Below are 26111 nucleotides of genomic sequence, written 5' to 3' on the forward strand. Positions count from 1 at the left end.
CACTCAGTCGCTCCTTTACCCACATCCCCTTGGAACCGCGCATTTGCCATGGTCTGTCTATGTGAATGCCTGCTATGCCTGCTGGGAGACTGACAGATATCGCACACCGACAGCCTACCGAATTCGAGCTCCGTAAGCGGAACAGCCAATTCGCGGAGAAGGCCCGCGCTGGCAAGAACCCCATCAAGCCGTCGCGCCAGGACCGGCTCTCAAAACGCAGCCCAGTGAGCATCTGGGCCCTTGGTATCATCCTGTTCGTCGTATTGGGAGGAGGTACGTCTTCGATAGTATGGGGTACCGGGTGAACGAAACTCACCGGCCGTATACGCACAGTCATCTTCGAGCTCCTCCGTCTATTCTTCCTGTGATCGCTTGGCAGGAGAAGACGCGCTTCGGAACGAGGGATCCTCGTTGTATAACAGACATGCTTGGTTGTAACTTATGCTTCACACCTGCCACTAGTCAGATCACCCCGTAAACACATCGTCACTTCAACGCAAGCAATTCCGGAAAGCACGGGTGCGTACAATTCGAGCGGGAATGATGATACACGACAACACATCTCGGGCGCGGTTAGCACAGTGACCAGTCTCATACAGTATTGCAACATGTCCCTCAAGCAGTCGATGCCGAAGGTCCTGCGATGTCCGCATCCGTCTCACCATCCCCAATCTCGATGCCCTCCATAGCCTCCCCCTCGAGCTCCTTTTCGTCGATCCTGACCTCGTCTCCCGCCCATATCCGCATAGTGGGCTGCCAAATCATGACGATGTTGTCCTCCGAGGTGCTGCCGGCGGACCAGCTTTCTGCCTCACCAGGCGCCCAGCAGAAGTCCGTCGGGCGAGCAGTGTGACCTGTACAACATTATTGAGTAACAATATTGATCGTACATGGCTCGAGCTTACCTCCGTGCACGAAGAGGAGTTCAGGCGGGCCATCCTCTTGGTCATCCGGAGTTTGCTCGACGCCAATCTGTGAGATATCCCAGACGTTGACCCTACGGTCACTCGATGCGGAGGCAAACACGGTCGGGTTGTGTGGTGACCATGCGACGTGAAGGACCTCGTCTGTGTGCGCCTCGAAGATGTGAACAGGGACGTCAAGCTTACGCCTGTCGCGTAATTGAATGGTCTATAGCATTGTTAGTACCAACAATATGATTAATGGCTAGTTCCGTACATACCTTGTCAGCACTACCGGTGAGAATGAGGTGGGGGAAGTCGACATTTGGTGTAAACGCGACCGCAAGGATCTCCCGGTCATGAGCTTGTAGTTGCGCAGCGGGCTTGGCCGCATCGCGAGTGTCCCAGCTGAATCGGATCATGAGCAACGGAAGACATTGCTGGACATGACCGCCAACATACAGCATCAACATCTTATCGTCTCCTACACTGGCGAAGGTGTAATCTTCGGTAGCATGCCAATCTACGTCCTGCGGGTGACCCAATTAGACAGACATAATAAGGCATTTGACATAACTCACTCCTACGACAGACGTGTGTCCTCTGAAGACATTAGTCGGCTCGATGACGGCCTTGGTTTTCGAGTACGAATTGATGTCCCTGACAGCTCCTTCAATGACGGCACATTGGCACGGATTGGATGCGAAGTCTCACCAATGGCATACGGTGGTATCCTCCGACGCGCCCAGGACATGACCGGCCTTGAGAGGGCTCCAAGCCAACCCGTATCTAGCACTGACTCAGCTTCCCGACCCACAAGGCATCTGGGAAGTGTATTTACCCTTCCTTTGTCTGGCCCACAAGCCGGATGTCAGGTTTGCACACGCCACCACGTTCCGGCTCGCTGGAATGCTTCGTCCTGTCGAAGATGAGCACTTCACCGGAGACCGCTTTGGTTGCAATGAGGTCAGGATTCTGAGGCATATAACGCGCTCTGTTCACTTCGCCCTCATGATTGATTTTCTGAATAATCTGAATGCGGGGCTGGGGAGGGATTGTGTGACCACCGAGCTCGCCGCGCTCGTCGTCGTAGTCTGCACGGTCAAGCCTATCTGCTGACCCGCTGTCGTCGCGCTTCGGAAGGTGTACGGTGGCGATCTGGAGGTAGTCTTGTGCTTGCCCGGACGTGTGCGTCCCGAGAAGCAGCCGGTGGACAGTGTAGGGCTTGTTCGCAGGCCTGAATCAGGGTGAGCGAGATGGCATCGCGAGGCGCTGAGATAACACGCACGACTCCTTGTCCGGGAACCACTGACACGTCAGACTGGGCCAGTCAAGCGCATGCGTAATGACAACATCGTACAGGTATGGTGCGTTCTTCTTCCTGTTGCACGAACGTGAGCACCGGTGCGGCCGGATTCGCGGGGGACTTACCAAGTTTTGTACTCCTTATGGCATTAGGTTCGTCAGCTGTAGCTCTATAGAGTTATGGGTACCGTGCAGATATACCTCGTTGATCAACTTGTTCTCTTCCTCTGCGGCAAGGTCATCCTCCAGCTCCTCCTGCATAGGCGGCTTCATGATACCAGTGAAATTACAGACAAGAAAAGAGCACTAGGCGTTTGGACGGCAAGGGCTGCGAGCCGAGGGCGTTTGCGGGGCACAGGGAGTGAGTGGCGGAAGGAGACAAGCCGACCTCGCTCGACCTCGACTCGGACGGCGTTCGCGTCGCGTCACAGACGCGTTCCACAAGTACGTCACAGATCACGCGTCACGTCCGCCAGAGACTGTCTGAAGCTCTCGGTTTGCACCGGAAACTTGTGCGGGAGCAGTACATAGCTCACAGATCCTGTGCATACAAACCTGACATTCCACACATGAATAGCATCAGCCGTGCGCGATGATACGGGTGTCAGGAAGCACAGAATTATGCATAACGGGGCCGTGCTGGCGGGTAGGTGCCACACTGGCGCAGTAGAGTAACATACTGGAGGCAACGAGACCGCGAGCATCAGGGGACGGGATTTGCCCATGAGTAGCCGGGCCTGTTCTAGTAGCGGAGCACGGCGTAGTCTTATCCGGAATAGGCCTGCATTCTAGGTGGGGATATACAGACAGCGTCCACGTTACTTCGAGTCCGCCTCCCACTTGGCAATGAGCTTCTCAAGGTCGAACTGAGGATCTTCAGGGTTGGTGATAACTATTAGGGAAAGGGTAAGCATGACATGACACCATGGTAGACGTGACCGACGCTTGGCCGTGCACGGTGCAGAGCGGAAGGTTTGCAGAGTACAGGGAGAAACAGCATAGTGATAGGCAGGAAGAGCGACTCACCACCACCCTTGGGGCTCTCTTGCTTCTTTTTCCATGCCTCCTTCGCCTCAGCAATCAGGTGCTCGCGTTCGTGGATCGCGTGCGACTTGACATCGGCGTCATGAGCCTTTTGTAGTGACCGGCGGTGCGCAATACCATAGAAAACGCCACCAAGGAGAGCGGTGTACCGAACGACCTATACGGAGGTCAATACACACGTCGCAAAGAGGTTGCGACGACATACGTTGACCGTAGTGGAAGCCATTCCGACCGCGATAACCTGAGCACTAACGAAGGGAGGGGGGAATCACCTAGATTAAGCAAATATGTGTTAGCTCAATTACACCAATCATTTCTGCATGAAAGCAACCGCAAGACTCACCAGGAGGAGGACAGAAACGGATGAAGAGCCCGTGAGTGTTGCTTGCCTGGGCGGATGTCGGGCGGGAGGAACAGGATGCGTGCTGACGTAATCGGAGGGCTGCACAATTTGGGTCAGCGGTGTCCGGGGGTAAGCCTTTCGCTGCCCTGGCGGAGGGACACACGACACCCTTTACCGCCGCTTCAGCGCGGTGTGGCGCTCACGCTGGAATGCTTCACGAAGCTGTGGATGGTCGTTCGCCCCCTCAACCCACTCTCAGCATAGCCAGACTTCATCTCTGTCACTAACTGCCTCTGGACCGCGTTCGCGTCTAAACGAGAACCGAGATTTGGATCAACTCAAACCGTGAACTTCAACCACCACACCTCTATACGTTGCCTTCTGGTCAGAAAGCCTTTCACTACGCTCACAAAGCTGCGTTGTCTGACATGAGCACCCCCTAGTATCAATCAGAACTCTCTACCGACTGTCGAAATGGCCGAAGACATGGATATGGACGCGCCGCAAATCTCAACCTTGCGGGAAGAGACAACACCAGAGCCGCACCCGGCTCGATCCAAATTCAAGCTCAAGCTCCTCGTAGCTGAAAAGGGAGAAGGCTCTAAGGCTGGTTCTACGTCAAGCAAACATGCGCGAGCCGACAGCGAGGAGGATGACGAGGACGAGGATGAAGACGAGGAGGACCAACTCATTGACGACGACGATGATGACGTCCCCAAACCCGCCCCCGCTATACCTCTTCCAACGGCAGTTCCTGCAAGAGGCTCCCCTGCAAAGCGAGGTTCGCGCGGACGCGGAGGTGGCAGAAGGGGTCGTGGTGGGAGAGGGGCTGCATCCGCGCCTGGACCTGGCATAGGGTTCTTCGAAACAACCCCGTCAGAATCGACCTCGGCTCAAGAACCTCGCGCTGAGGTCTGGGATCCAATGTCGACTGACCGCCCCTTCACGCAATCCATCTCCGCGGGACCTCCAAAGAAGAAACCTGGCCCGCCCAAGGGCACCGCGGCCCAGCGGGCAATTCGGAAGAAACCCTCTAAGTGAGTGTGTCTCTACGCACGCTCTTTCGACTTCTAACATGTCTATCACGATATTTTAGAATTGCCAAGGGTGCTGCTTCTTTGATTAAGGACGACGCAGACAGCGTTAGCGAAGGTGGGTTAATCAGTTCAGTTTAACTGCTTAACCTATATTCATTCGCTTGTCTCTTGTATAATAGCTTACGCTGGAACGGCGCCCTCATCTCCAACACCCCATGAAGGCTCCCCCGAGCCTGACATCCCGCTATCCTCTCTCATGACACCAGCAGTGCACATCGACGACGCGCCGCTTGAGGGTGTCCCTCTCCCTGTATACCCCTTGCCCTCAAAACCCTTCCCGGTGCAGCCGCCACCGAAGATAGCTTCTGGATTCGCACCCGTCATCCCCCTTGACAAGAGTGGGAAGCCTGTGCGACGGTGGCGACAGGTTCATCGGGAAGTACGAGGTATTGCTGGAGGCCGCTGGTTCATCAAGAACTGGGTTGGGGAGAAAGAGTCCGACTTTGCCACAGCCGTGGCCGCATCCCAAGCGGCCGCCTTGAGTGCTGCCGGGGACAGTGCCTCTGTCGCGGGTCTAACGTTGCCGAAGCTGTCTTCTGTCTCCGTTTCCGGCCGCGGTAGGGGAAGAGGTGGGAGGCTCGCTCACGACTCCTCCCGCGCTGGGTCCGCGATGCCGGACACCCTCTCTGCGCAGCTCGCAAAAAAGCGAGGCAGTGGTCCCGGTACCCCTTCGATCGAAATGCCTCCTGTTGCGGTCTCCGCTCCCCCAGCACCCCTGTAGGTGTTCATCTCTGTTTCGACCCCAGCTTTTGTAGACATGCTGTCTCTATGTTCTGTAGTACAATACGTGTATTTTTGCTTGTAATGTCAGCTCTACGTGTTACATGGACATATATATCCGGTTCAGGTCCGCCACGCAGTAGTAGCAGTAGCGCCCGTGTCATCGCGCGTGGGCGCGCGAGTCGCTGCGCCGCACAGAGCTCAGCCACTCCTCTCGTCCGCGTACCCCTTTGAGGCATCGGCGAACTGCCGTCTGTCTTCTGTGCCATATGTCTGCTGCTAGTTCACCTAGGGTTGGTAGTGTAGATCCGACTAAACGAGGCCCTCCATGGTACGCTCTACGCGGTGGTGACGGCAGTAAGTCGCGCTTGTAATACCTCGCGTGCGTAATGGTCTGACTGAGTGGGTGAATCTGTAGCATCTACACCGCCTGCATATGCGGCGGATCCGAAGTACAAGAAGTACACTCAGCAAGTGGAGAAGTGCTTAAATTCATTCGAGAGTGTGCACGAATGGGCGGATTTCATCGCGTTTCTGAAGCAGCTGCTGAAGGTGCGTATGCTATGGCCGCTCCCACAAGCGACGCGTATAACCGTATCTTTGCTCTTGCTAGACCCTCCAATCCTACCAGCAGTTCAAGGAAATCCCGCGCAAAGTTGTGGTCTCCAAGCGGCTTGCACAATGTCTGAACCCGGCTCTACCTAACGGAGTGCACCAAAGAGCGCTGGATGTATACTCGCATGTCTTTGCGGTTCTCGGGGTGCGTCCTATGCCAAATGTCTGTATGCCGTACCCCCTTACCTTGTTGGCGTAGTCCGAAGGCCTGCAGCGGGACTTGGCTCTGTGGTCGTCCGGCCTGTTCCCCTTCTTCGAGTACGCATCTACTGCCGTCAAGGTGAAGCTCGTGCCTCTCCAGAATTGTACTGCGCACTTATTCCCCTTGTTAGCCCACTGTCCTCAATCTATTCGACACAAATTACCTGCCACTACAAACCGGACTTCGCCCCGTCATGAAAGCCTTCATCCTCGCGTTGCTGCCCGGGTTGGAAGAGGAAACGGGAGAGTACTTCGACAAAGTTCTTGGACTACTGGACCGTCTTGCCGGCACGATCTCGCAATCCTTCTTCTTCCAGAACATCTGGCTCGTCATGCTAACCACGCCGCCTGCTCGCGGGACAGCATTGACATATCTTGCGAAGAGACTACCCCCATTCAAGGCGGACGAAGGTGAGCTTATATGAAATTCTGTTAATTTTGTGATATTTGATTCATGTGGAAGTTAATAGACATCACCCCGATCGTGGGCGACGACATCGGACTCATGATTCGCGCATTCTCCGCCGCGCTGGAAGACGACGACTTGCTCGTGCGACGAGCGGCCTTGGACATCTTGCTCCAGTCGTTACACATCGACGGCATTGCTGTCAAGAAGGCGCAAGAAGACGACCGGGCTATCCTCATGCGCGCCGCCACTAGCGTGGTACTGCGTCGTGATCTCGCGCTAAATCGTCGCTTGTTTGCTTGGTTGCTGGGGCCGTCGGAAAGTAACACGGCGCAGCTTGAGTACTACAAAACGCATTCTCTGGGTCTATTAAGTTCCACACTCAGGGTAACATCAATTCTCTTGTAAGACAGGCCCTATGCTCACAATCCTGTAGAACGAGATGTTCTATCCTTCTCAGGAGTACTCACAATCCCGGCCGTTCAAGATCTTCATCTCATTGCTGGATAAATATGAGATCGGGCTTCCTTTGACTGAAACTCTCGTCTACGACGCCCTCAAGAGCCTTAGGGCACTTCTTCAGTCCGGAACAGATTCTGGTGATGATGTTAGACATCCCCTCTCGAAAGCCACGCATGTGCGCTGACGCTTACATTTACAGCTGTCTATGACCGGCAGCACTCTCTATGAAGCTGTTGAACCGCACGCCCTATGGAGCCGTCTTCTTAGCGTCGTACTATCTGACATCACTTCCGGACAGCCTAACGGCGAGGTACGGCTTGATTGTCGTTCGCCACTGGATATCGAGCTGACTGTAACATCTATAGGGATGTGGAATGGTCCAGTATCTCCTCCAACGATTCCATGCTCATGATGAGGAAATTGAGATCATCCATCTACCTGTGGTCTTCAGTGCCATCACTAGCGTCATCACCGTGAGTCGTCTCGTTATGTCGAAAGTCTGTGTCTAAATCCGCGTTAGGCCCATGCGAAGGATGATGCATCATCATTTCCCGCCGCACTGAACGCACTCCCTCTGCTACGAGATATCTTGGAAAAGATCCCTCAAGGCGCCCTCAAGTCGCGGCCCGTTCTACCTGGCCAGGCGGAGTCTCCACAATCGGATGAGGATGCAGTTATCTTTGCGTACAGGTTCTACGGCATCAAGCTGGAGCCTCCTTCCGTGAACGCAAAGCGTTCCGACATCCCATTCGTTGTGGCCTTCGAAGATGTAGTCTCCTTGAGCAGTGCCGCCGCGAACGGCCTCCTCGATGGACCTGCAGACCCCCGCCTTGCTCGGTCACAGCGCGATGTTCTCCTGCTATCACTGTCCCTCTTGGATATGCTACTGAGTCGACAAGAGGACGAAGGAGATGTTACCTTCGCTGTCGACTGGAATCCTTCTGGTTGGCTTTCTACGTTGCTCGCCTGCCTAGCCCAGACGGTATGTACCGACTCTGGCTAATGTCCGTGTGGGCCATACTGAGGGTTCCACATTCAGAACGTGGCCTTCGTGACTGTGGACCGCTTCATCACAGTTGCGACCAAGATTCATCAGAGAAGTGCGCTGCAGCCAGGTTTCAAGTTGGACCAGCGTGTGTACATGGTACCGATGATCAACGTCGTGAGTGCCTTGAAACACTCTGACAATGATCGTGTGCTCAAGTTGATTTAGCTCCTCAAATATTTGCGACCTTCCTACTCCGCATATCATATGCGTGCAGTGAACCTCATCTGGTCATTGGAGAGGCTCAGCAAGCAACCGCACGTCGAGGCAGTCATCTCGCAAAGTCTTTCTGCTACACAACCCGCTGAGCTGCAGGATGCTTGCGAGGCGTTTGGCGTCCTGTGGAGATTGACTGGTTTGTAACCTGATATCATTTTGCGTGTCGTTGATTAACCTGGTGCTGCAGAGGATAGCACACTGCCCGGTGTGCACCTCAAAGTCCCAATGATGACCTTGCTGGAGACGCTTAGAAGCGACGACCCCAAGCTACGTCGTATAGGCGAGACATGGATGCGATGCAGCCTGAAGTCCTACTTGCGGTGAGCTCCATTTTCGATGCCCAGACGTGACATCTCATTTTCTCATAGCGTGCTAGACCCCATCCTCTTCGACTTGTTTGATCCCACAATCCGGTATAGTCCATCGACAACGGAGCTGAGGGGCAAGCAACTCCAAGGCTTCGTATATGACCGCCCATTCGATCAACGATACGTCAACTATCTGCTGGAGACCCTATTTTCCGTCGTCAAATTCGGTGGCCAGGGATTCAGTAAAATCGCTAGGACTACGCCTATCAGCCGCTCATTATATGGCACCCTTCTCCAACGCTTGCAGAGCGGTATGTTCACCGTCGCCCGGACCGCGGTGTCATGCTGATTCTGTATAGTGAGCGCCACATTCCCAGATGCGACTTACATGGACATCATCGTCTCGCAGCTGCTTATGCGGTGAGTAATCAGTTTTCTTTTAACATCATGCGTCCAGCTGACCGTCCGCCGAAGAGTTCTCCAATCCGAACCGAAGTCGTCTTTGTTACCCACCATGCAGCCCTTCCACATCGTGACCCAGAACCTCTCGGTGGATCTCCTACAAGCACTTGTCGCTCGTGGCGAAGTGGACTCAATCACACTCCAGTCATTAGAGTCAGCAGTAGTCCAGAAGCTGTACTTCTGCGTCCACACCGGTCGTCTGGATCTGCAGAACAAGCTGCTGCACCTCCTCCACTCCGTCATCACCGCGTCAATCTCTGAGGGGCGTGTAGCTGCGCAGGTAGAACGTGGCGCGGATGGTATCAGTCTCCAGGACTCACCAATCTCAAGACGAGAATCCCATGCCGTCCACCCGTTGCTAGTTCAAACCCTTGTCGATGGTATCTCCACGCCATCGAATCGGTCTCTGCTACAGCATTGGCTGGACTTCATCATGATGACGGTGCCCCAGTTCAAGGAGACTCTGAGGGCCGTCGTCACGCCGCTTTCCGACTGCGTCTGCAGACAACTACGGCTAGCACTGGGAGAAATCCTGGAGGCCTCGGCGGAGGGGTCCCAGAGCGACGACATTGTGTCATACACAACCGACGCAGACTTCCTCATGCTACTCACGACTCTGGAGCGTCTCACCCTCCTCAGCATGACTCGCGTGGCTGGAGAACAACCACAGGAGGAGGAACAATCGGCGGATCGGAGTACGCAAGAGTCAAGTGGGCTTCTCGGTTATGTTTCGAACGTCTTCAGTTCGGAGGGGGTGACCAGCGCGAACGAGGATCCTTCTCTGGTCAGTTGTCTATTACCTCAGTTCGATCAGAAACCTGACACCTCTATTTCGCAGACGAGGTCTTCAGATCATCGTTGTCTGCACAACGCCGTGCGCGTGCTGTATGCAATGTGGGACAAGCTGAGCATCCCACAAGACGACCGGTGGGGATCGCAAGAGGAGTCCCTGGTGTTAATCTACGGCCGTGCAAAAACCCGCACCAAACGCGTCCTCGAACACCTTTTCCGGGCACATTCATCCGAAGTCCTGGAAGCCGTGGTCGACTGCTGGCACGACCAAGTTCTTGTGAGTGTATAATTACATGTCTGAAGAACATTGCTGAGTAGGTTCGCAGGCGAGACCAGACAGTGTGGAGACCTCAACGGCGTACGACCTCGTCGACGTCCTCACGACGAGCGCTCAGAACGCTGTTCACATGCTGTGTGAGAGCATCTCATGCCGAACACCCGGCCTCTTGGAGCGCACCAAGAAGACTACCGCGCTAGCCGATCTGTGAGTGGTATCGAGGTATTTGCAGCCTTGCATACTGAATGGATTTTACAGGTCCGACATGACCTTGTTTGACTTCCTCGAGCAATACATGAAACGGTTGGAGGGTCCCCTAGCACTGCAAGTCTGGAATCGCTTCCTCCAGCTAGCAAAGGACCTGCTCGTGTCTCTGCGCGAATTCCGCCCACAAGCGTTTGCAGCTCTGAAGTGAGTCAATCGCACGTGCGATAAATTTTTTCTAACTAGTTTTGCTGCAGATGTTTCACTGTTCTTGCGGACAAGGTATCGCAAACGACAGCACTGGACGATCGTCGGCTTCGCAAAGACCTGCAGGTATTATGATCGTGCCTCGAGACTGATATCGTGTCTGACCTGGAGCGACAGGAAACATATGGCAAATTGCTTGATATCTGCGTGTTATCGGGCAGGTCTGTGGAATCCGGCTCGTGGATACGAAGATCACAACGAGAGGCCCTCGCCGCCAACGGCCGAGAGTCCCCTTCACCCACGTTGCGAGGTATGGGCATTCATTACAACCTGCCTGCACAGAACTGAACATTCATTAAAGCTCCGGAACCCAAGGTGGACGAGAAGAACGCCAGCACTGTGTCATTACCTCTCCCGGAAGGCGCAAAGTCCAGCTTCGGCGGTGACGTCGCCCAGCAAGTTAACGTCTACATTGCGTCCGATGCACTACCCAGCCTGCGGAAGTTCCTTGTGGATTCGGACAAGATCCTGGCGGCGTGCAATCAGATCGTCTACAACATCGTGAATCCTGCGCTCAAGGGGAAAGCACGGTACGCAGTCCTCTATCATGTGCTCTGAGCGTAGACAAACTTCTTTGTTGTAGACCTCTGGACCTAGAGGAAGACGTAGTGGCTATCATTCGCGAGATGGCGAAGATCAGCGTCGCTGTGAAAGCGTGGCGCACACCAGTCGCCGAATCGCTCAACGATAACAGGTGCTTCAACTCGACCGCAGAATCCGGAGAGCAATGGATGCCAATGATCAAGTCCTTCTTTGACACCGACAGGACCGCACTGCCAGAACTGCTAGGTATGTTGCTTCACTTCCTCACAATGTCAGGCGTCTAACTGGTCACAGGCAAGATCACAACCGCACCTTCGGCTAATATCTTCACGAACCGAGAGTATGAGATGCTGCTCCGATCGCTCAATCTTCGGCGACTGTCCTACGTCATTCTTTCCGCGGAGAAGAACCACTTCCTTGCGCACCTTCCGAGCATCCAGGAGAAGCTTGTGGACACTCTTCGCAACGTATCGGCACCGATCGTTCAGAGCGAGGTCTATCTCTGCGTCCGGGTCTTGCTATGCCGTCTATCACCGCACAACCTGTCCAGCTTCTGGCCAGTGATCTTGACCGAGCTTGTACGTGTTCATGGTTTTTTCGGGGAGTGCCCGTCTCACAATGGGTACACAGTATCGCATCTTCGAGCAGATCCTCGACAATGTCCCGGGCGATGGCTCCGAAGAACTCGGCCTGATACTCTCGGCCTGCAAGCTGCTAGACCTGCTTTTGGTGCTGCAGACGGAGGAGTTCCAGATGTGAGTGCTTCCTCAACGTGTGTGAAGCTGTAGACTAACTGAATAAATAGTCATCAATGGATCTTCATCACGGACACCGTCGATGCGGTCTACCGACCGGACGACTGGTTCCCAGAGGCCCTCCTGGACCGTCTCGCCGAGGTCGTTGGTGCGCTCCCAGCCGGCGAGGTACGTTTTTCCCGTCCAAACATACCTTCATATACTGATGCCGCTCGCAGAACACGGTCCCGCGCTCAGCGGCACAGGCCATGACACCTTCCGTCCCGAGCAAACCAATGCGTCGGCCGATTCTGCACACCCTGCGGCAGATCGACAGCGTGCGCGACCTCGTGCCGTTCTTCTCCTCCGCGAGCATGACGTCGTACGAGAGCGTGTACCACAGCGGTGGGCTCGTGGACTGGCAGGCGGTCGAGCGCGGTCTGCTTGAGGACTTGTTTGAGGGACGGTGATAATGACTGAGTGAGCTCGAGCGGAGAGAACTGGACTGCGCCGATTCGGAATCTAGTACATCATGTAATACCCTGGTGCGCGCGTGTAGCCCTGATACCATTGCTATTTGTTCTGTTTTCTTGTCACGGCGTCGGACTCACGGCTGAGATAGGAGGTTCTTGCGAAGGTTCCATTTGGGTAGCTTCTGTCAGCAAACACCGTGGCCAAGACCGTACGACGAGCTTGAACACGATTGGGTGGTGACATCCCCGAGGCAACCGCTACAAGCTGTTGCTCTGCGGAGATATCGCAAAATGACAAACATACTTGGCTCGATAATCGGGATGGCAGAATATTGCGCCACCACCGTGCAGACGGGAGGTCCGCAACCGCGCATTCGCGATTCATCGGGCATGGTTCCAGGATGACAAATGAATGGCATTCGGGTGAACGAATGAGTATAACGGAGGGTAAAAGGCGGTCCCGCAACACAGAATCCAAGGAGCAGATGATAAATATATAGGTCCAACAGAGACCCCGGCCCTTGGCGCACGCGTCCGGGACTCTAGAAGTCGCCCCAGGTGCGGCGGAACTTGTACTGAATGCGGTCCTAGGGTAAGCGTCCACAATTGCAGGGCACACGAAAAGCGGTGCACGTACCTTGTAGGGCAGGTTCTTCCTGGAACGCGCAAGGGACGCAGATGCATCAGCCCTGGATCATCATACCTGCTGCTCGGGACGCACCTCATCTTCTCAGAAGGCGACTTCGGCGACTTGTACCCCGCGTCGCCGGCGCCCCACTCGCCCTCCGCCTTCTCGTTCGCGTACCGAACGGAAGGATCTTGCTTCTCGGGAGGAGTGACGCGTGTGATCTTCGGAGGTCCGCCTACAACGGGTGGCTCGAGGGGAAGCTGGTCATCGTGCGGGTTCTGCACGACGTGCTCGGGGTCGGCGGGTGCGCCGGCGTCCGGGACGTGGTGCTCTTCATGCTGGGCTTCGACCTCCTCGACGCTGACGCCCTGGTACTTGGCCTCGCGCTCCGCCTCCTGGTGCTCGATCTGCTCGTGGTGTGCGAAGTGCTCGAGGTCCTCCGGGTGGTTGTATGACTCGTCCGTCTGCGTCTCCGGGGTCGAGTGGAATTGCTCTGCGGCCTCCGTGAGCATCGGGGACAGTGAACGCCCGCCGGCGTGTACTAACCTTCGTGGTGCAGGAAGAACTCTAACGGAAGCGCGAGTCAGTCATTGAAGGAACGCCGACGTGAGCTGTCCCGGCGTACCGCTCTCCACATCATAGTGGTGACCCTCCGCGCCCAGGTCATCAAAACTGGGCAGCCCATCAAGCCCGACCACTTCGAACTCTTCCAGGCTGATTTTCCCGTCGCGGTTCTTGTCGAGACGTCTGAGGACCTCCATCACGATGTGGTCGGCCTTCTTCGCGTGCTCCACATCATCCTGTCCATCCGCTCTCAGTACGCCTTCAGTGTAACCCTCGGAACCGCACGCACCTTGGACTTCTTCTGCGAATAGATGTGGTGCACACCGTAGACCGCTTGAATCTCCTCCGCGTCCCAGACCTTGTCGCTGAGAGGTGATTTGAGCGGGCGTGGCGTACGCCAAAAGCCAAAATCACGCACCGGTTCAAGTCGTGAAGGTGGAAGAAGCTGGGCACATCGAAGGTGTCGCTGCAAGGAAAGGGTGAGTATCTGCATGCATATTTAGTGCCCCGTCGCTGCGCACATGTGGTGCTCCGTGGCCATCTACATTGCGCACGTCCATTGAACACGTCCGTGAGCGTGGGTCTCGTGTGGGACGCCTGGTTGCTACGTACGTGTCTTTGCGCATACTGCTGAAGCGTCTCGCCCTCTACGTGTTCGCCATGTCCACCGTGCGCGGCAGCGGCCCGAAGTGAGGCCAGGAAGGCGAGGCCAGTAAGGAAATGCATGGTCAAGCGAGGGACGGCAATGAGCGGGCAGCAGAGAGCAGCGAACAGCAGACCAGAGACAGGCGCCCGTGTCTGTGGGGTCAGTCGGTGGCTCCGAGGCCCTACAAGGGAAAACGCTCCCACGCCACTTTGAGGTGATCGGGGATCCACTGTATCTCGTCTCCGATCACGCCATTGGCCAGTCAACTGGAGTAAACAACGCCGTGTTAGCAGATGTTAGCTTTATCACCGCGGCTAGGTTAGCAGCTGTTAGCGCTTTAGCAGCTCTACTCACGCCCAGCTTCCCCGCCAACATTTGCTAATGCCTCCTCGGTCAGCGGTACCCTCCTTCGCCGCCCGCGAACATGATCCTGCTGAATAATAAGCGGATATAGGGTTTCATGTCGAGCTCCTTGTATGAAGCCTCGGCCCCCGAATCTTCACTCGCCGCCAAGGAACATGTGTCCTCCACAACGGAGGCCCAGCGATCGTACTTGCGGGCCCCGTGCCGCAGTGGCTCCGTCGAGGTACTTGCGCCACCCGCAAGATCGCTCTCAGGGTAGGTGGGTCTTGTAAATCGTCGCGGTGTTGAAGGTACGCGGCCTGCCTGCAAGGTCGACAGCACTTCTGAGGGCATAATGGTAACAACGGCCTTGGGCGCTGGGCTCGCGGCTACGGTTCGTACGATTAACTGACAGTACCCCGGATGTGTGATATTATAGTAGATGGCCGTGTGGCCCGAGTCCCCGCACTATTTGCCGGTTCGGGTTATTACTAACGTTTTGCCATCGATTGCCACGGCGAAACCTGCTGCATTCACGACGATAAGGGGCCCCATGTCGCACCGATTCTCGCATGTTCGCCGACGTAAGGACATCGTTCGGCTTGCAGGGTTGCATGCTTCTGAACCCTTCGACTGGCATGGGCGTCGCTTGAGACATCCCGACGCGTCCGACGAGTCGGACTGCCTGACGCTGAGCTCTGCAGGAAAGGCATGCATCCTACTGCACAGCGTACGGCCCCATTGCAGAGCGCACCGACCGGGATCGCAGACCGGGGAGCTTTTGTTTGCACGGAACCGAATACTAGACTTGCGTGACGATCCGTGACTCTGCGGGGGCGGCCCCGCATCGCTGGGATGGGGAAAGAAGCGCCCGTTTGTAAGAAGGCTGAGGTCAAGATCGTATATATAACGAACGCGAGAAGATCCGTCTTCCGTGTCGTTTCCTCCCCTCCACAGCCTGCCCATGGCCGACACTCCAGGAGATGACCGCACCCTCCGCGGGGACCTGACGCCTTTGCCGGACTCGCACCATGTCGACATAGCAGGCGCCGAGGCTCAGTTCAACGAGCTCCAGCGCGTCCTCTCTATCCGCTCTCTCCAGGGAGCCTCCGAGCCCACTGACCGCGCCTCCTCCGAGCGCGACCCCGAGAAGGGCGAAAAACGCGAGGAGGGGTTCGACCTCCGCGCGTACCTCACCTCGTCCAACGATGCCCACGAGAAAGCGGGTTTAGCACATAAGCACGTCGGAGTTACCTGGGAGAACCTTCAGGTTGACGGTATTGGCGGCGCTGGCCACAAGGTGGGCTTGGCTCTACTATACTGCTGCGTTTCTTTCTAACAGTTGCTTGCAGTTGTATGTCAAGACTTTCGGACGTAGGTTCCAGCGACATTGTATGCTATCCCCGATTACTAACACTTAGTCCGCAGAGGATGTATTGAGCTTCTGGTGGGCACCCTTCCGCATGGCGTACTCCGCCGTGCAGGCGGCCGTGCCCCGCCTGCGGCCCACGCTGCCTCTCACGACGATCCTCCAGCCGTGAGTATACTCGGTGCTTAATATACCACTTGCGGCACCGAGAGCTAATTGACTCCGACAGATCCTCCGGCTTGCTCAAGCCTGGAGAGATGTGTTTGGTACTCGGTTGCCCCGGTTCTGGTTGCACGACTTTCCTGAAGGCCATCGCCAACGAGCGCAAGGACTACGCTCGTATTCTCGGCGATGTGCGGTACGCCGGTATCGACGCCGCCGAGATGGCCAAGCACTACAAGGGTGAAGTCGTCTACAACGAAGAGGGTGCGGTCACTTTGACGAGAATGCCGCTATCTTCAACGTCGCTGACAATTTGACACAGATGACCGTCATATTGCGACGCTCACGGTCGCTCAGACCGTCAACTTCGCTCTGTCTCTGAAGACCCCGGGCCCTAACGGCCGTCTTCCTGGCATGACGCGCAAAGACTTCGACGCGGCGGTTCGAGACATGCTCCTCCAGATGCTCAACATCTCGCACACCGCCAACACGTACGTCGGTGACGAGTTCGTGCGCGGTGTCTCCGGCGGAGAGCGTAAGCGTGTCTCTATCGCTGAGATGATGGCTACTCGCGCACACGTGCTCTGTTTCGACAACTCCACCCGTGGCCTCGATGCCAGTACGGCGCTTGACTTCATCAAGGCTCTGCGCGTCATGACGGACATCCTCGGCCAGACGACTTTCGCAACTCTGTGAGTCATGGCAGCATGCAATGGGACCACGGCCCCTTCTTGACGCGCGTTATAGGTACCAGGCTGGCGAGGGTATCTACGAGCAGTTCGACAAGGTCCTCGTTCTCGACAAGGGCCGTCAGGTTTACTTCGGTCCCCCTGCTGAGGCTCGCGCGTACTTCGAGAACCTCGGTTACAAGCCCCTCCCCCGCCAGAGCACGCCTGACTACCTTACCGGCTGCACCGACCCCAACGAACGGCAATTCGCTCCTGGGCGCTCGGAGGCTGATGTGCCCTCCACCCCCGAGGCGCTCGAGCAGGCGTTCCTTCAGTCGCACTACGGCGCAGACCTGCGCGAGGCGCTTGCCAAGTACAAGCAAAAGATGGAGATCGACAAGTCCGACCAGGAGACCTTCCGCCAGGCGGTCATCGCGGACAAGAAGCGCGGTGTGTCCAAGAAAAGTCCCTACACTCTCGGGTTCACCGGTCAAGTCCGCGCGTTGGTCATTCGGCAGTTCCAGATGCGTCTCCAGGATCGTTTCCAGCTCATCACTAGCTTCACGCTATCAACGGTATGAGCCATCAATATCCGCTGCGGGTTGAAATGCTTACATTTTTGTGTCATCAGGCTCTCGCTCTCATCATCGGCGCTGCTTACTACAATCTGCAGCTCACGTCGCAAGGTGCTTTCACTCGCGGTTCGGTTATCTTCGCTGGTCTCCTCACGTGTGCCCTCGACACGTTCGGAGAGGTACGTGCATTATTTACGGTAGGATCAGGACTCAGAGCGCTCATTTTGTTCCGTAGATGCCGGTGCAAATGCTTGGTCGGCCCATCCTCAACAAACAGGTGCGTAAACCCTATCGCTGAATTTACTTGATTGGTCTGACCGTCTCTTCTGCAGACCAATTATGCTCTCTACCGTCCTGCCGCTATCGCGATCGCGAACACACTCTCTGATATCCCGTTCTCTGCCGTTCGGATCTTCATCTACAACCTTATAATCTACTTCATGTCGAACCTCGCTCGCTCGGCAGGCGGCTTCTTCACGTTCCACCTCTTCGTGAGTATTTGCTTATGACCATCCCATAGGCAGCGTACTGACCCCGCCCGCTAGATCTACCTGGGCTTCCTGACGATGCAAGGGTTCTTCCGGACGTTCGGTATCATGTGCACGAACTTCGACTCCGCGTTCCGTCTCGCGACCTTCTTCATCCCCAACATGATCCAGTACGGCGGATACATGATTCCGGTGTCCCAGATGAAGAGGTGGCTGTTCTGGATCGTGAGTACCCATACGACTGCGCATCGAAGTATACACATTGATCAGCTGTGCAGTACTACATCAACCCGTTGTCGTATGGTAAGCTGGTCAAATTCAGACCGTTAGTCTGCAGTTACTAAAGCTGCTTCTAGCTTGGGTCGGTTGCATGGAGAACGAGTTCATGCGGATCTCAGTAAGTCCTCTTTGCACCACCGCCATGAATCTACCCTAACGTGTCCGGTAGTTCACCTGCGACGGCACCTCTATCGTTCCTCGCAACCCTCCCGGGATCAACAAGTACCCGTGAGTACCACTTTATTTTTACGTGTGCGGGAGCCCTGGCTGAGGCTGTGTCAGGGATGGGCTGGGACCGAACCAAGTGTGTACACTCTTCGGCTCCGTCCCTGGCGAAGACATCGTCTCGGGCCGCAACTACGTCAGCTTCGGTTATGGCTTGAACGTCACCGATCTTTGGCGGCGGAACTTCCTCGTGCTCCTTGGCTTCTTCTTCCTCTTCCAGCTCACGCAGGTGTTCCTCATCGAGTACTTCCCGGTGAGTAGGCTTCGCTGCTTCGGTGTGGTCGTACGTAATTCTGACGAGACTATAGCAATACGGTGGAGGGTCGTCCGTCACCATCTACGCTAGGGAGGACTCGGAAACTGAGAAGCTGAACGCGGCTCTGAAGGAGAAGAAGGCGGCGTCCCGCAAGGGCAACTCCGAGAAGGGGGCCATCGAAGACTCGAAGGAGCAGGAGTGAGTCGTTCGCGCTAGATCCACTGCTGAATAGCGCCTGATGATCAACGCAGCGACGCCGTCGTCAAGTTCCACGGCAAGCCCTTCACCTGGGAGTCGGTCAACTACCATGTCCCCGTTCCCGGCGGCGTGCGGCGGTTGCTTCACGATGTGTACGGCTACGTGAAGCCCGGTACGATGACCGCTCTGATGGGAGCTTCCGGTGCTGGTACGTGTTGGCTCCTACGCTGCGTCGGACGCGGTCTGATACCGGTACAGGCAAGACGACCTGTCTAGATGTGCTCGCTCAGCGCAAGAACATCGGTATCGTGTCTGGCACTCTCCTTTTGGACGGCAAGCCTTTGGCACTGGACTTCGCGCGTAACACCGCCTACGGTGAGCTTTACTATGGTACTCCGTGCCTCTAATTTTGTGCTCACGTTTTTATAGCGGAGCAAATGGACGTACACGAAGGCAGTGCTACCGTGCGCGAAGCCATGAGGTTCTCCGCTTACCTGCGGCAGCCGCCTTCGATCTCGAAGGAAGAAAAGGACCGCTACGTCGAGGACATGATCGAGGTGCTCGAGCTCCAGGACCTCGCCGACGCCCTCATCTTCAGTCTCGGCGTTGAGGCGCGCAAGCGTCTCACCATCGGCGTGGAGCTGGCTTCCCGGCCCTCCCTCCTGTTCCTGGACGAGCCAACGTCGGGTCTCGACGGTCAGAGCGCGTGGAACCTCGTCCGCTTCTTGCGCAAGCTCGCAGACAACGGCCAGGCGATCCTGTGCACCATCCACCAGCCGTCGTCGATGCTCATTCAGACCTTCGACAAGCTCCTGCTCCTCGAGCGCGGCGGCGAGACCGTCTACTTCGGCGACATCGGTCCCGACTGCTCCATCCTGCGCGAGTACTTTGCGCAGCACGGTGCCCACTGCCCGTCGAACGTTAACCCCGCTGAGTTCATGCTCGACGCCATCGGTGCTGGTCTCGCTCCCCGTATTGGCGACCGCGACTGGAAGGACCACTGGCTCGACTCTGCTGAGTACCAGGACGTCCTGTCAGAGATCGAGAAAATCAAGCAGAATACCGAGAAGGACAACGGGGAGCCCAAGAAGCTGACGCTGTGTATGTCCGCCCGCTCTACCGTTCAACCGCTGGGAAATATTGACAAGGATCTTGGGTAGATGCTACTGGCTTCTTGCAGCAGCTCCGCTGCGTGGTCGCCCGGAACAACGCGAAGCTCTGGCGTTCTCCGGACTACGTTTTCAGCCGTCTCTTCGTCCACGCGTTCATCTCGCTGTTCGTCTCGCTGTCGTTCTTACAGCTCGGCCATGGCGCACGCGACCTGCAATACCGTGTCTTCGGAATGTAAGTTGCTTTTTCTGCGGTGACCATGCCAAATGCTGACCGATTTCGTCAGCTTCTGGTCGACCATTCTTCCCGCCATCGTCATGGGTCAGCTCGAGCCGATGTGGATCCTTAGCAGGCGCATCTTCATCCGAGAGGCCTCCAGCAGGATCTACTCGCCGTACGTCTTCGCCATCGGCCAGCTCATCGGCGAGATGCCGTACTCCGTCCTGTGCGCGATCGTCTACTGGGTTCTCATGGTGTACCCCATGGGCTACGGTGACGGAGCTGCCGGCATCGGCGGCACGTTCTTCCAGCTGCTCGTCCTCATCTTTGTCGAGCTGTTCGGTGTCAGCCTTGGCCAGTTCATCGGCGCCATCTCGCCCAGCATGCAGATCGCGCCACTGTTCAACCCCTTCGTCATCCTTGTCCTCGGCACGTTCTGCGGTGTCACCGTTCCGTTCCCGACCCTGCAGGGTTACTGGAAGTGGCTGTACCAGCTGAGCCCCTACACTCGTATCATGAGTGCCATGCTCTCCACCGAGTTGCAGTACGTTTCACCGTTACATAGTTCGATGGCATGTAGCTGATATATGCCTATAGCGGCCTGGAGATCACCTGCAAGGCGGACGAGTTCATTCCGTTCAACCCGCCGTCTGGCCAGACCTGCCAGCAGTGGGCGGGCGAGTTCGTCACCGGCTTCGGTGGCTACCTCGACAACCCGAACGACACGACGGCGTGCCGCTACTGTCAATACGAAGTCGGAGACCAGTTCTTTTTGCCTCTCAACATCCGCTACGAGAACAGGTGGCGCGACGTGTGGATATTGTTTGCTTTCGGAGGTACGTGAGATCTTAAATCCGTTGAAGGCGTTGGCTTAACTTTCCCCTCCCTTCTAGTCTTCAACTTCTTCGCCACGATTGGTGAGTACTATCCGTTGACTGATGACTATGACTTTCCGCTGACAAATATTATAGTGGCTTCACGTTTCCTCCGCTATGCTAAGCGGTAGTTCTATGCTCACGAGGTTCCATCACGTCTCCCGTCATGCTACACAACACGCAACGCTTAGATAGATGCTCTCACATACGTTTTGGTTACTGGTATACGCATATGTTGTTTTAGTCGTCGTTTTAATAGTCACAACTTATCGCGCAATGATACAGATCTTACACTTTCCGTGGCGTGTTCGAGTTAGCATCGGGAAGACAAGCGACGACGGCGAGATGACGAGATCCAGAAGAGTCGACAGCGTTGACGAGAGAGAGCTAGATGATACAGCACTAGGCGCACGAGAATATTGTTACACCAGTAAACGGCTATGATTCTTTCGGAGCATTATGGAACTGAAAAGAGGTCAGAGAGATGGAGCATTAGGGATTCGGTGCATGCTCACAATATCGCGGAGCTGAGCTTGGGCATCGTTGAATTGTTTCTCCAGGTACTTCGACTATATGGCAGGGAGGGTCAGCAAACAGTATAGCGGAAGCAAGGACACAGCGCGCGAACCTTCTTCTCGAGATTCTTGATATCCTCCGTGAGCTCTTTTTCCTCGTTCTTCAGATCGCCCTCCATTGCGGGACGGGGGACCATCATAAACCTGCAGCAGGACCGTTCAGCCACAATCATCGGTGAACGTACGTCTCGCACTCACATCTTGCCCACGCCCTTGTACAGGTTGACATCTCCCTGCAGGCCGGTGATCTCCTCGATGGTGAGCTGCAGTATCCTGCGCTCGCGCTCCTTTGCAGCGATCTGCTGCTTAGAGACATTCAGCGCGCGTTGGGACTGGATAGCTGTCTGCTGAATTTGCAGTAGGATCTACGTAGCGGTTGTAAGCAGACGGTCATACAATGCAGTGCAGTAAATATGGCGTACCTTTCTCAGCGTATCATCTGAGAGCGTGGCCATAGCTGGTCGCCGTCGCCGTCAAAGAAGAGGCTGAGGGTGTACGGAGAACGAATGAAGTGCATGATGATCGCGGTAGGAGTCGAAGCGCCCGCTTGACGCGTTCTTCCTGACCGCGACCGTCGACGGTGGCTCTCGCGCAAAACCCGTCTGCTCCCTCCCCTCACCTGCCTTCTGCCCTTCTGTCTTCATCTGGGGCTCGTGTCTGTGTAATATTTGCTCCAGCTTGCACACGGTCTGCCCTCCCTGTACTCAACTGCCTGGACGCGTCTGCTGCTCCGTGACCAGTACTGCGTTCCTGTCTCTCAAACTCCGCGTTAAACTTGTTCTGCAAAAATGGCTTCCTTCGAGGATTACGACGAGTTCGGAAACTACATCGGCGGAGACCTTGACTCCGATGAGGAGGTGGAGGAGCTCCAGCAGCAGTCTCAGTTCGCGCCCCAACCAGAGGTGCAGCCTCTGGAGGGGTTCGACGAGGAGCCGGCACAAGATGACATGGCCCTTATGGAAGTAGACGGTACGTGTGCCCAGTATCAGTGTGTACTTATCGTCGTTGAAGGCCTTCGCAGAGCCGATCCAAAATGCGGTCGTACTACACGAGGACAAGAAGTACTATCCGTCGGCGTCTGAGGTATACGGCGAGGAAGTCGAGACGTTGGTCCAGGAGGAGGACGCGCAACCACTCACACAACCTATCGTTGCGCCTATCAAAGTGCGGAAATGGACTGTGGAGGAGAAAGATATGCCGGAGACCCGGTTCGACAAGAGGTGCGCGGAAGTGAACAGAAGGCTACGTTGTGTCGAGCTGAGCACACTACCTTAGCTTCCTGCTCAATATGACAGGCTTCCCTGAGTTTGTGCGGAATGTTGCTGTTGTTGGTCACCTGCACCACGGAAAGACCGCACTGTTGGACATGCTCGTGTTTGAGACACATAAGCTGACATGGAATTCGGACCACCCGGTGAGCGAGCTCAGTAAATATCTGCAAACTTGTAGACTTACTTAGACTCCGTAGACCCGGTACACAGATACTCACGTTCTTTCCCGGGACCGAGATATCTCCATCAAGTCCGGTCCTATGTCCTTGGTCTTGCCCAACAGCTACGGGAAGTCTCACCTAGTCCATCTCATTGACACTCCCGGACACGTGAACTTCGTCGACGAGGTTGCTAGTGCCATTCGCTTGGTAGACGGTGTCCTCTTGGTGGTCGACGTTGTGGAAGGGGTAAGTACAGTGCTACCGTTCGCCTTGCACTGTCGTATTCATGCATATACTAGGTCATGTGTAATACTGAGGCGATCATCCGACATGCGCTCCAAGAAGGTGTCAAAATCACCCTCGTCGTGAACAAGATTGACAGGCTAATCCTTGAGCTGCGCATCAAGCCTGCTGATGCGTACTACAAAATCAAGCACACCATTGAGGAAATCAACACCTTCATCAGGTACGCTGTTGTGGATTACAGATGTTTCAATATCGCTGACAGGCAGACAGCGGTATCAACCCTGACCCAGAGCTGAGGCTCAGCCCCGAGAACGGAAACGTTGCATTCGCGAGCACTGACATGGCTTGGTGCGTCACCCTGAGGTCCTTTGCGCAGATGTATGCGGACACATACGGTACGTTTGACCCTGTGTGTCTATTCGCCGTAGCTTATGGCCGTGTGCAGGCTCTGTGGATGTTAACGCTTTCGCGGACCGCCTATGGGGCGACATTTGGTTCAACAACGAGACGCGTAAATTCTCGCGCAAGCCTGCCGACCCTGAGGCAAACCGGACATTTGTGCACTTCATCCTGGAGCCCTTGTACAAGCTGTATAGCCATGTGCTCAGCGAGGAGACTGAGCCGCTCAAGGAGACACTGGCAGCCCTCGGCATCTCGCTGAAGCCTATCATGTACAAGATGGACGTGCGGCCTCTCCTGAAGGTTGTACTCAGCCAATTCTTCGGTCCCTCGGTAGGGCTGGTGGACATGATCACCGAGCACATCCCATCTCCAGTGGAAGCTACCCGGTCCAAGGTCAGTCCCGTGTATGTATATAATGCTAACCATAAAAGCTGACTGGGATGCACAGGTCCTAGGAACTTATACCGGCCCCATGTCGTCTGAACTGGCTCAGGTCATGCAGGAGTGCAATCCCGAGGGCCCTCTCATGATCCAGATCTCCAAGCTCTACCACACAACCGACGCCCAGCACTTCCGAGCATTCGGCCGTGTCATCAGTGGTACCGTCCGGAAGGGCATGGATGTGAAGGTGCTCGGTGAAGGGTATTCGCCCGAAGACGAGGAGGACATGGTCAAGGCGCAGATCGAGGATATCTGGATCACCGAATCACGGTGAGCCTCTATGTCTTGCTGGTGTGTGCAAGTGCTTAGTGGGATTAGGTACCACATCCCGGCAGAAGAGGTTCCTGCGGGCAACCTCGTCCTGCTCGGCGGCGTAGACGCGTCTATCTTCAAGAGTGCAACGATCGCAGCAGTGGATATCGACGACGACCTGCACATTTTCCGCCCAATCAAGCACATGACGCAGTCAGTGCTTAAGATCGCCATTGAGCCCATCGCGCCTTCAGAGCTACCGAAGATGCTGTCAGGCCTCCGGAGTGTGAACAAGAGCTACCCTCTAGTGTCGACGAAGGTCGAGGAGAGCGGAGAGCACGTCGTCATCGGCACGGGCGAGCTGTACCTGGACTGTGTGATGCACGACCTCCGAAGGCTGTTCTCCGAGATCGAGATCAAGGTGTCGGACCCGGTCACGAAGTTCGCGGAGACGGTGCTCGAGACCAGCGCGCTGAAGTGCTACGCGGACACGCCCAACAAGAAGTGAGTCGATGCGAATTCCTGTACCGCGCCGCGCTGCTGACGAAGGGGCACTAGGAACCGGCTAACGATGATCGCGGAGCCTCTGGAGCGCGGTATCGCGGAGGACATCGAGACCGGGCGCGTGAACATGCGTATGACGGCGAAGGAGCGCGGCAAGTTCTTCGAGGAGAAGTACCAGTGGGACCTGCTCGCGTCGCGGTCAATATGGGCGTTCGGGCCCGACGACAGCGGACCGAACATCTTGCTGGATGACGTGCTGCCCTCGCAGGTCGACAAGAAGCTCCTCGGCACAGTCAAGGAGCACATCAAGCAGGGCTTCCAGTGGGGTACGCGTGAAGGCCCCCTGTGCGACGAACGTGAGTGCAGGTCTTATGTTGTGTAAATGGTTGTGTTGATGAGTTTTGGGCAGCGATGCGGAATGTCAAGTTCAGGATCCTTGACGCAAGTCTGGCGCAAGAACCAATCTACCGCGGCGGTGGACAGATTGTGCCCACTGCTCGCCGCGTCTGTTACTCGTCGTTCCTGATGGTAAGCCGAGTTGTTCCATTCAAGTCTATTTAGAGCTCCCGGGTTTACGCTATCAAAACAGGCTACACCTCGATTGATGGAGCCCATCTACTACGTCGAGGTGCAGGCCCCGGCGGACTGTATATCGGCTGTATACACGGTGCTTGCGCGGCGCCGTGGTCACGTCACACAGGATATCCCGAAGGCAGGCTCGCCGCTGTACACGGTGAAGGCGCTGATTCCAGTCATCGACGCGAACGGGTTCGAGACGGACCTTCGGACGGCAACGCAGGGTCAGGCGTTCTGTCTGCAGACGTTCGACCACTGGTCTATTGTGCCCGGTCGGTGTTTCTTCTGCCGTGGTGTGCGAGCGTGACTGAGCGGGCGGCACAGGTGATCCCACGGACACGAGTATCAAGCTCCGGCCCCTCGAGCCCGCGTCCGGGCAGGCACTCGCGCGCGACCTTGTGCTGAAGACGCGGCGGCGCAAGGGTCTGGGAGACCAGATTTCGGTGTCGAAATACCTGGACGACGAGTTCATCGTGCGTATATTATACACCCGCGAAGGTGCAGCCACTGACAACATTGACATGACATCACTACAGCTCGCACTATCTGCGTCGGGGCATGCGGATCTGCTTGGCTGAGTGTAGCGTAGTGCGTGTTGTATGTACGTAGAATGTTGGGCCTGTTATCCATTTTGCTTTCCGACACTGGCCGGGTGAGGCT

General features: G+C 55.9%; 8 protein-coding genes across 8 annotated transcripts; 4 read left to right on the top strand and 4 right to left on the bottom strand.

The window, feature by feature from the left end:
- Window positions 1-13: 13 nt before the first annotated feature.
- On the top strand, window positions 14-472 carry TRAVEDRAFT_157882 (uncharacterized protein). The gene is made up of 3 exons (XM_008034474.1): window positions 14-51; window positions 114-273; window positions 334-472. The coding sequence occupies exons 1-3, from the start codon at window positions 49-51 to the stop codon at window positions 366-368; spliced, it is 198 nt and encodes a 65-aa protein (XP_008032665.1). The 5' UTR covers window positions 14-48; the 3' UTR covers window positions 369-472.
- A 143-nt stretch (window positions 473-615) lies between these two features.
- TRAVEDRAFT_109189 (histone acetyltransferase type B subunit 2) lies at window positions 616-2468 on the bottom strand (the record flags this gene model as incomplete). Its single annotated transcript, XM_008034475.1, has 10 exons — window positions 616-854; window positions 906-1131; window positions 1184-1310; window positions 1365-1432; window positions 1484-1562; window positions 1617-1691; window positions 1744-2139; window positions 2191-2283; window positions 2334-2347; window positions 2409-2468. 10 exons carry the CDS (start codon window positions 2466-2468, stop codon window positions 616-618), a joined length of 1377 nt encoding a protein of 458 aa, XP_008032666.1.
- Window positions 2469-2804: 336 nt separating this feature from the next.
- Window positions 2805-3654, bottom strand: TRAVEDRAFT_67937 (uncharacterized protein). Its single transcript, XM_008034476.1, has 4 exons — window positions 3595-3654; window positions 3457-3523; window positions 3234-3408; window positions 2805-3099 (listed from the first exon to the last, which is right to left on the bottom strand). Exons 2-4 carry the CDS (start codon window positions 3475-3477, stop codon window positions 3026-3028), a joined length of 270 nt encoding a protein of 89 aa, XP_008032667.1. The 5' UTR covers window positions 3478-3523; window positions 3595-3654; the 3' UTR covers window positions 2805-3025.
- Window positions 3655-4887: 1233 nt separating this feature from the next.
- TRAVEDRAFT_32869 (uncharacterized protein) lies at window positions 4888-12416 on the top strand (the record flags this gene model as incomplete). The annotated part of the gene is made up of 27 exons (XM_008033751.1): window positions 4888-5353; window positions 5815-5963; window positions 6025-6171; window positions 6226-6306; window positions 6359-6638; window positions 6698-7020; window positions 7070-7240; window positions 7295-7405; window positions 7461-7568; window positions 7694-8077; window positions 8135-8257; window positions 8309-8495; window positions 8547-8679; window positions 8728-8978; window positions 9027-9087; window positions 9142-9913; window positions 9968-10198; window positions 10248-10405; window positions 10457-10609; window positions 10660-10735; window positions 10787-10919; window positions 10971-11199; window positions 11253-11458; window positions 11507-11790; window positions 11843-11967; window positions 12018-12135; window positions 12213-12416. The coding sequence occupies 27 exons, from the start codon at window positions 4888-4890 to the stop codon at window positions 12414-12416; spliced, it is 5664 nt and encodes a 1887-aa protein (XP_008031942.1).
- Window positions 12417-12961: 545 nt separating this feature from the next.
- On the bottom strand, window positions 12962-14376 carry TRAVEDRAFT_61815 (uncharacterized protein; the record flags this gene model as incomplete). Its single annotated transcript, XM_008034259.1, has 9 exons — window positions 14224-14376; window positions 14133-14152; window positions 14030-14077; window positions 13901-13976; window positions 13673-13847; window positions 13594-13614; window positions 13141-13540; window positions 13057-13075; window positions 12962-13006 (listed from the first exon to the last, which is right to left on the bottom strand). Exons 1-9 carry the CDS (start codon window positions 14335-14337, stop codon window positions 12962-12964), a joined length of 918 nt encoding a protein of 305 aa, XP_008032450.1. The 5' UTR covers window positions 14338-14376.
- A 1187-nt stretch (window positions 14377-15563) lies between these two features.
- Window positions 15564-21154, top strand: TRAVEDRAFT_111487 (uncharacterized protein; the record flags this gene model as incomplete). The annotated part of the gene is made up of 23 exons (XM_008034477.1): window positions 15564-15899; window positions 15952-15973; window positions 16028-16136; window positions 16198-16394; window positions 16453-16822; window positions 16878-17373; window positions 17430-17552; window positions 17609-17650; window positions 17706-17864; window positions 17919-18086; window positions 18140-18164; window positions 18218-18258; window positions 18310-18368; window positions 18423-18618; window positions 18674-18819; window positions 18873-19027; window positions 19078-19194; window positions 19249-19920; window positions 19980-20163; window positions 20216-20692; window positions 20746-20984; window positions 21042-21065; window positions 21120-21154. 23 exons carry the CDS (start codon window positions 15564-15566, stop codon window positions 21152-21154), a joined length of 4392 nt encoding a protein of 1463 aa, XP_008032668.1.
- A 307-nt stretch (window positions 21155-21461) lies between these two features.
- On the bottom strand, window positions 21462-22053 carry TRAVEDRAFT_41447 (Prefoldin; the record flags this gene model as incomplete). Its single annotated transcript, XM_008033906.1, has 5 exons — window positions 21462-21488; window positions 21539-21592; window positions 21652-21742; window positions 21797-21963; window positions 22021-22053. 5 exons carry the CDS (start codon window positions 22051-22053, stop codon window positions 21462-21464), a joined length of 372 nt encoding a protein of 123 aa, XP_008032097.1.
- Window positions 22054-22171: 118 nt separating this feature from the next.
- TRAVEDRAFT_67940 (P-loop containing nucleoside triphosphate hydrolase protein) lies at window positions 22172-26092 on the top strand. The gene is made up of 14 exons (XM_008034478.1): window positions 22172-22567; window positions 22620-22818; window positions 22874-23012; window positions 23067-23276; window positions 23330-23496; window positions 23547-23671; window positions 23722-24071; window positions 24127-24389; window positions 24438-24875; window positions 24930-25231; window positions 25285-25403; window positions 25465-25723; window positions 25776-25924; window positions 25988-26092. Exons 1-14 carry the CDS (start codon window positions 22387-22389, stop codon window positions 26027-26029), a joined length of 2943 nt encoding a protein of 980 aa, XP_008032669.1. The 5' UTR covers window positions 22172-22386; the 3' UTR covers window positions 26030-26092.
- The last annotated feature ends 19 nt before the right edge of the window (window positions 26093-26111 follow it).

Source organism: Trametes versicolor (genome assembly GCF_000271585.1).
Source record: "Trametes versicolor FP-101664 SS1 unplaced genomic scaffold TRAVEscaffold_1, whole genome shotgun sequence".
Taxonomy (NCBI): Eukaryota; Fungi; Basidiomycota; class Agaricomycetes; order Polyporales; family Polyporaceae; genus Trametes; species Trametes versicolor.

Bases quoted from the DNA above. Each gene is read 5' to 3' on its own strand.
- TRAVEDRAFT_157882 (XM_008034474.1), top strand. The intron at 274-333 runs GTACGTCTTCGA...GTATACGCACAG, and splicing joins GTTCGTCGTATTGGGAGGAG to TCATCTTCGAGCTCCTCCGT.
- TRAVEDRAFT_67940 (XM_008034478.1), top strand. From the start codon at position 22,387: ATGGCTTCCTTCGAGGATTACGACGAGTTCGGAAACTACATCGGCGGA. The intron at 23,277-23,329 runs GTAAGTACAGTG...TGCATATACTAG, and splicing joins TGGTCGACGTTGTGGAAGGG to GTCATGTGTAATACTGAGGC. The intron at 24,072-24,126 runs GTCAGTCCCGTG...TGGGATGCACAG, and splicing joins TGGAAGCTACCCGGTCCAAG to GTCCTAGGAACTTATACCGG.
- TRAVEDRAFT_67937 (XM_008034476.1), bottom strand. From the start codon at position 3,477: ATGGCTTCCACTACGGTCAAC. The intron at 3,409-3,456 runs GTATGTCGTCGC...ACCTCCGTATAG, and splicing joins TGGCTTCCACTACGGTCAAC to GTCGTTCGGTACACCGCTCT. The intron at 3,100-3,233 runs GTGAGTCGCTCT...TTTCCCTAATAG, and splicing joins AGAGAGCCCCAAGGGTGGTG to TTATCACCAACCCTGAAGAT.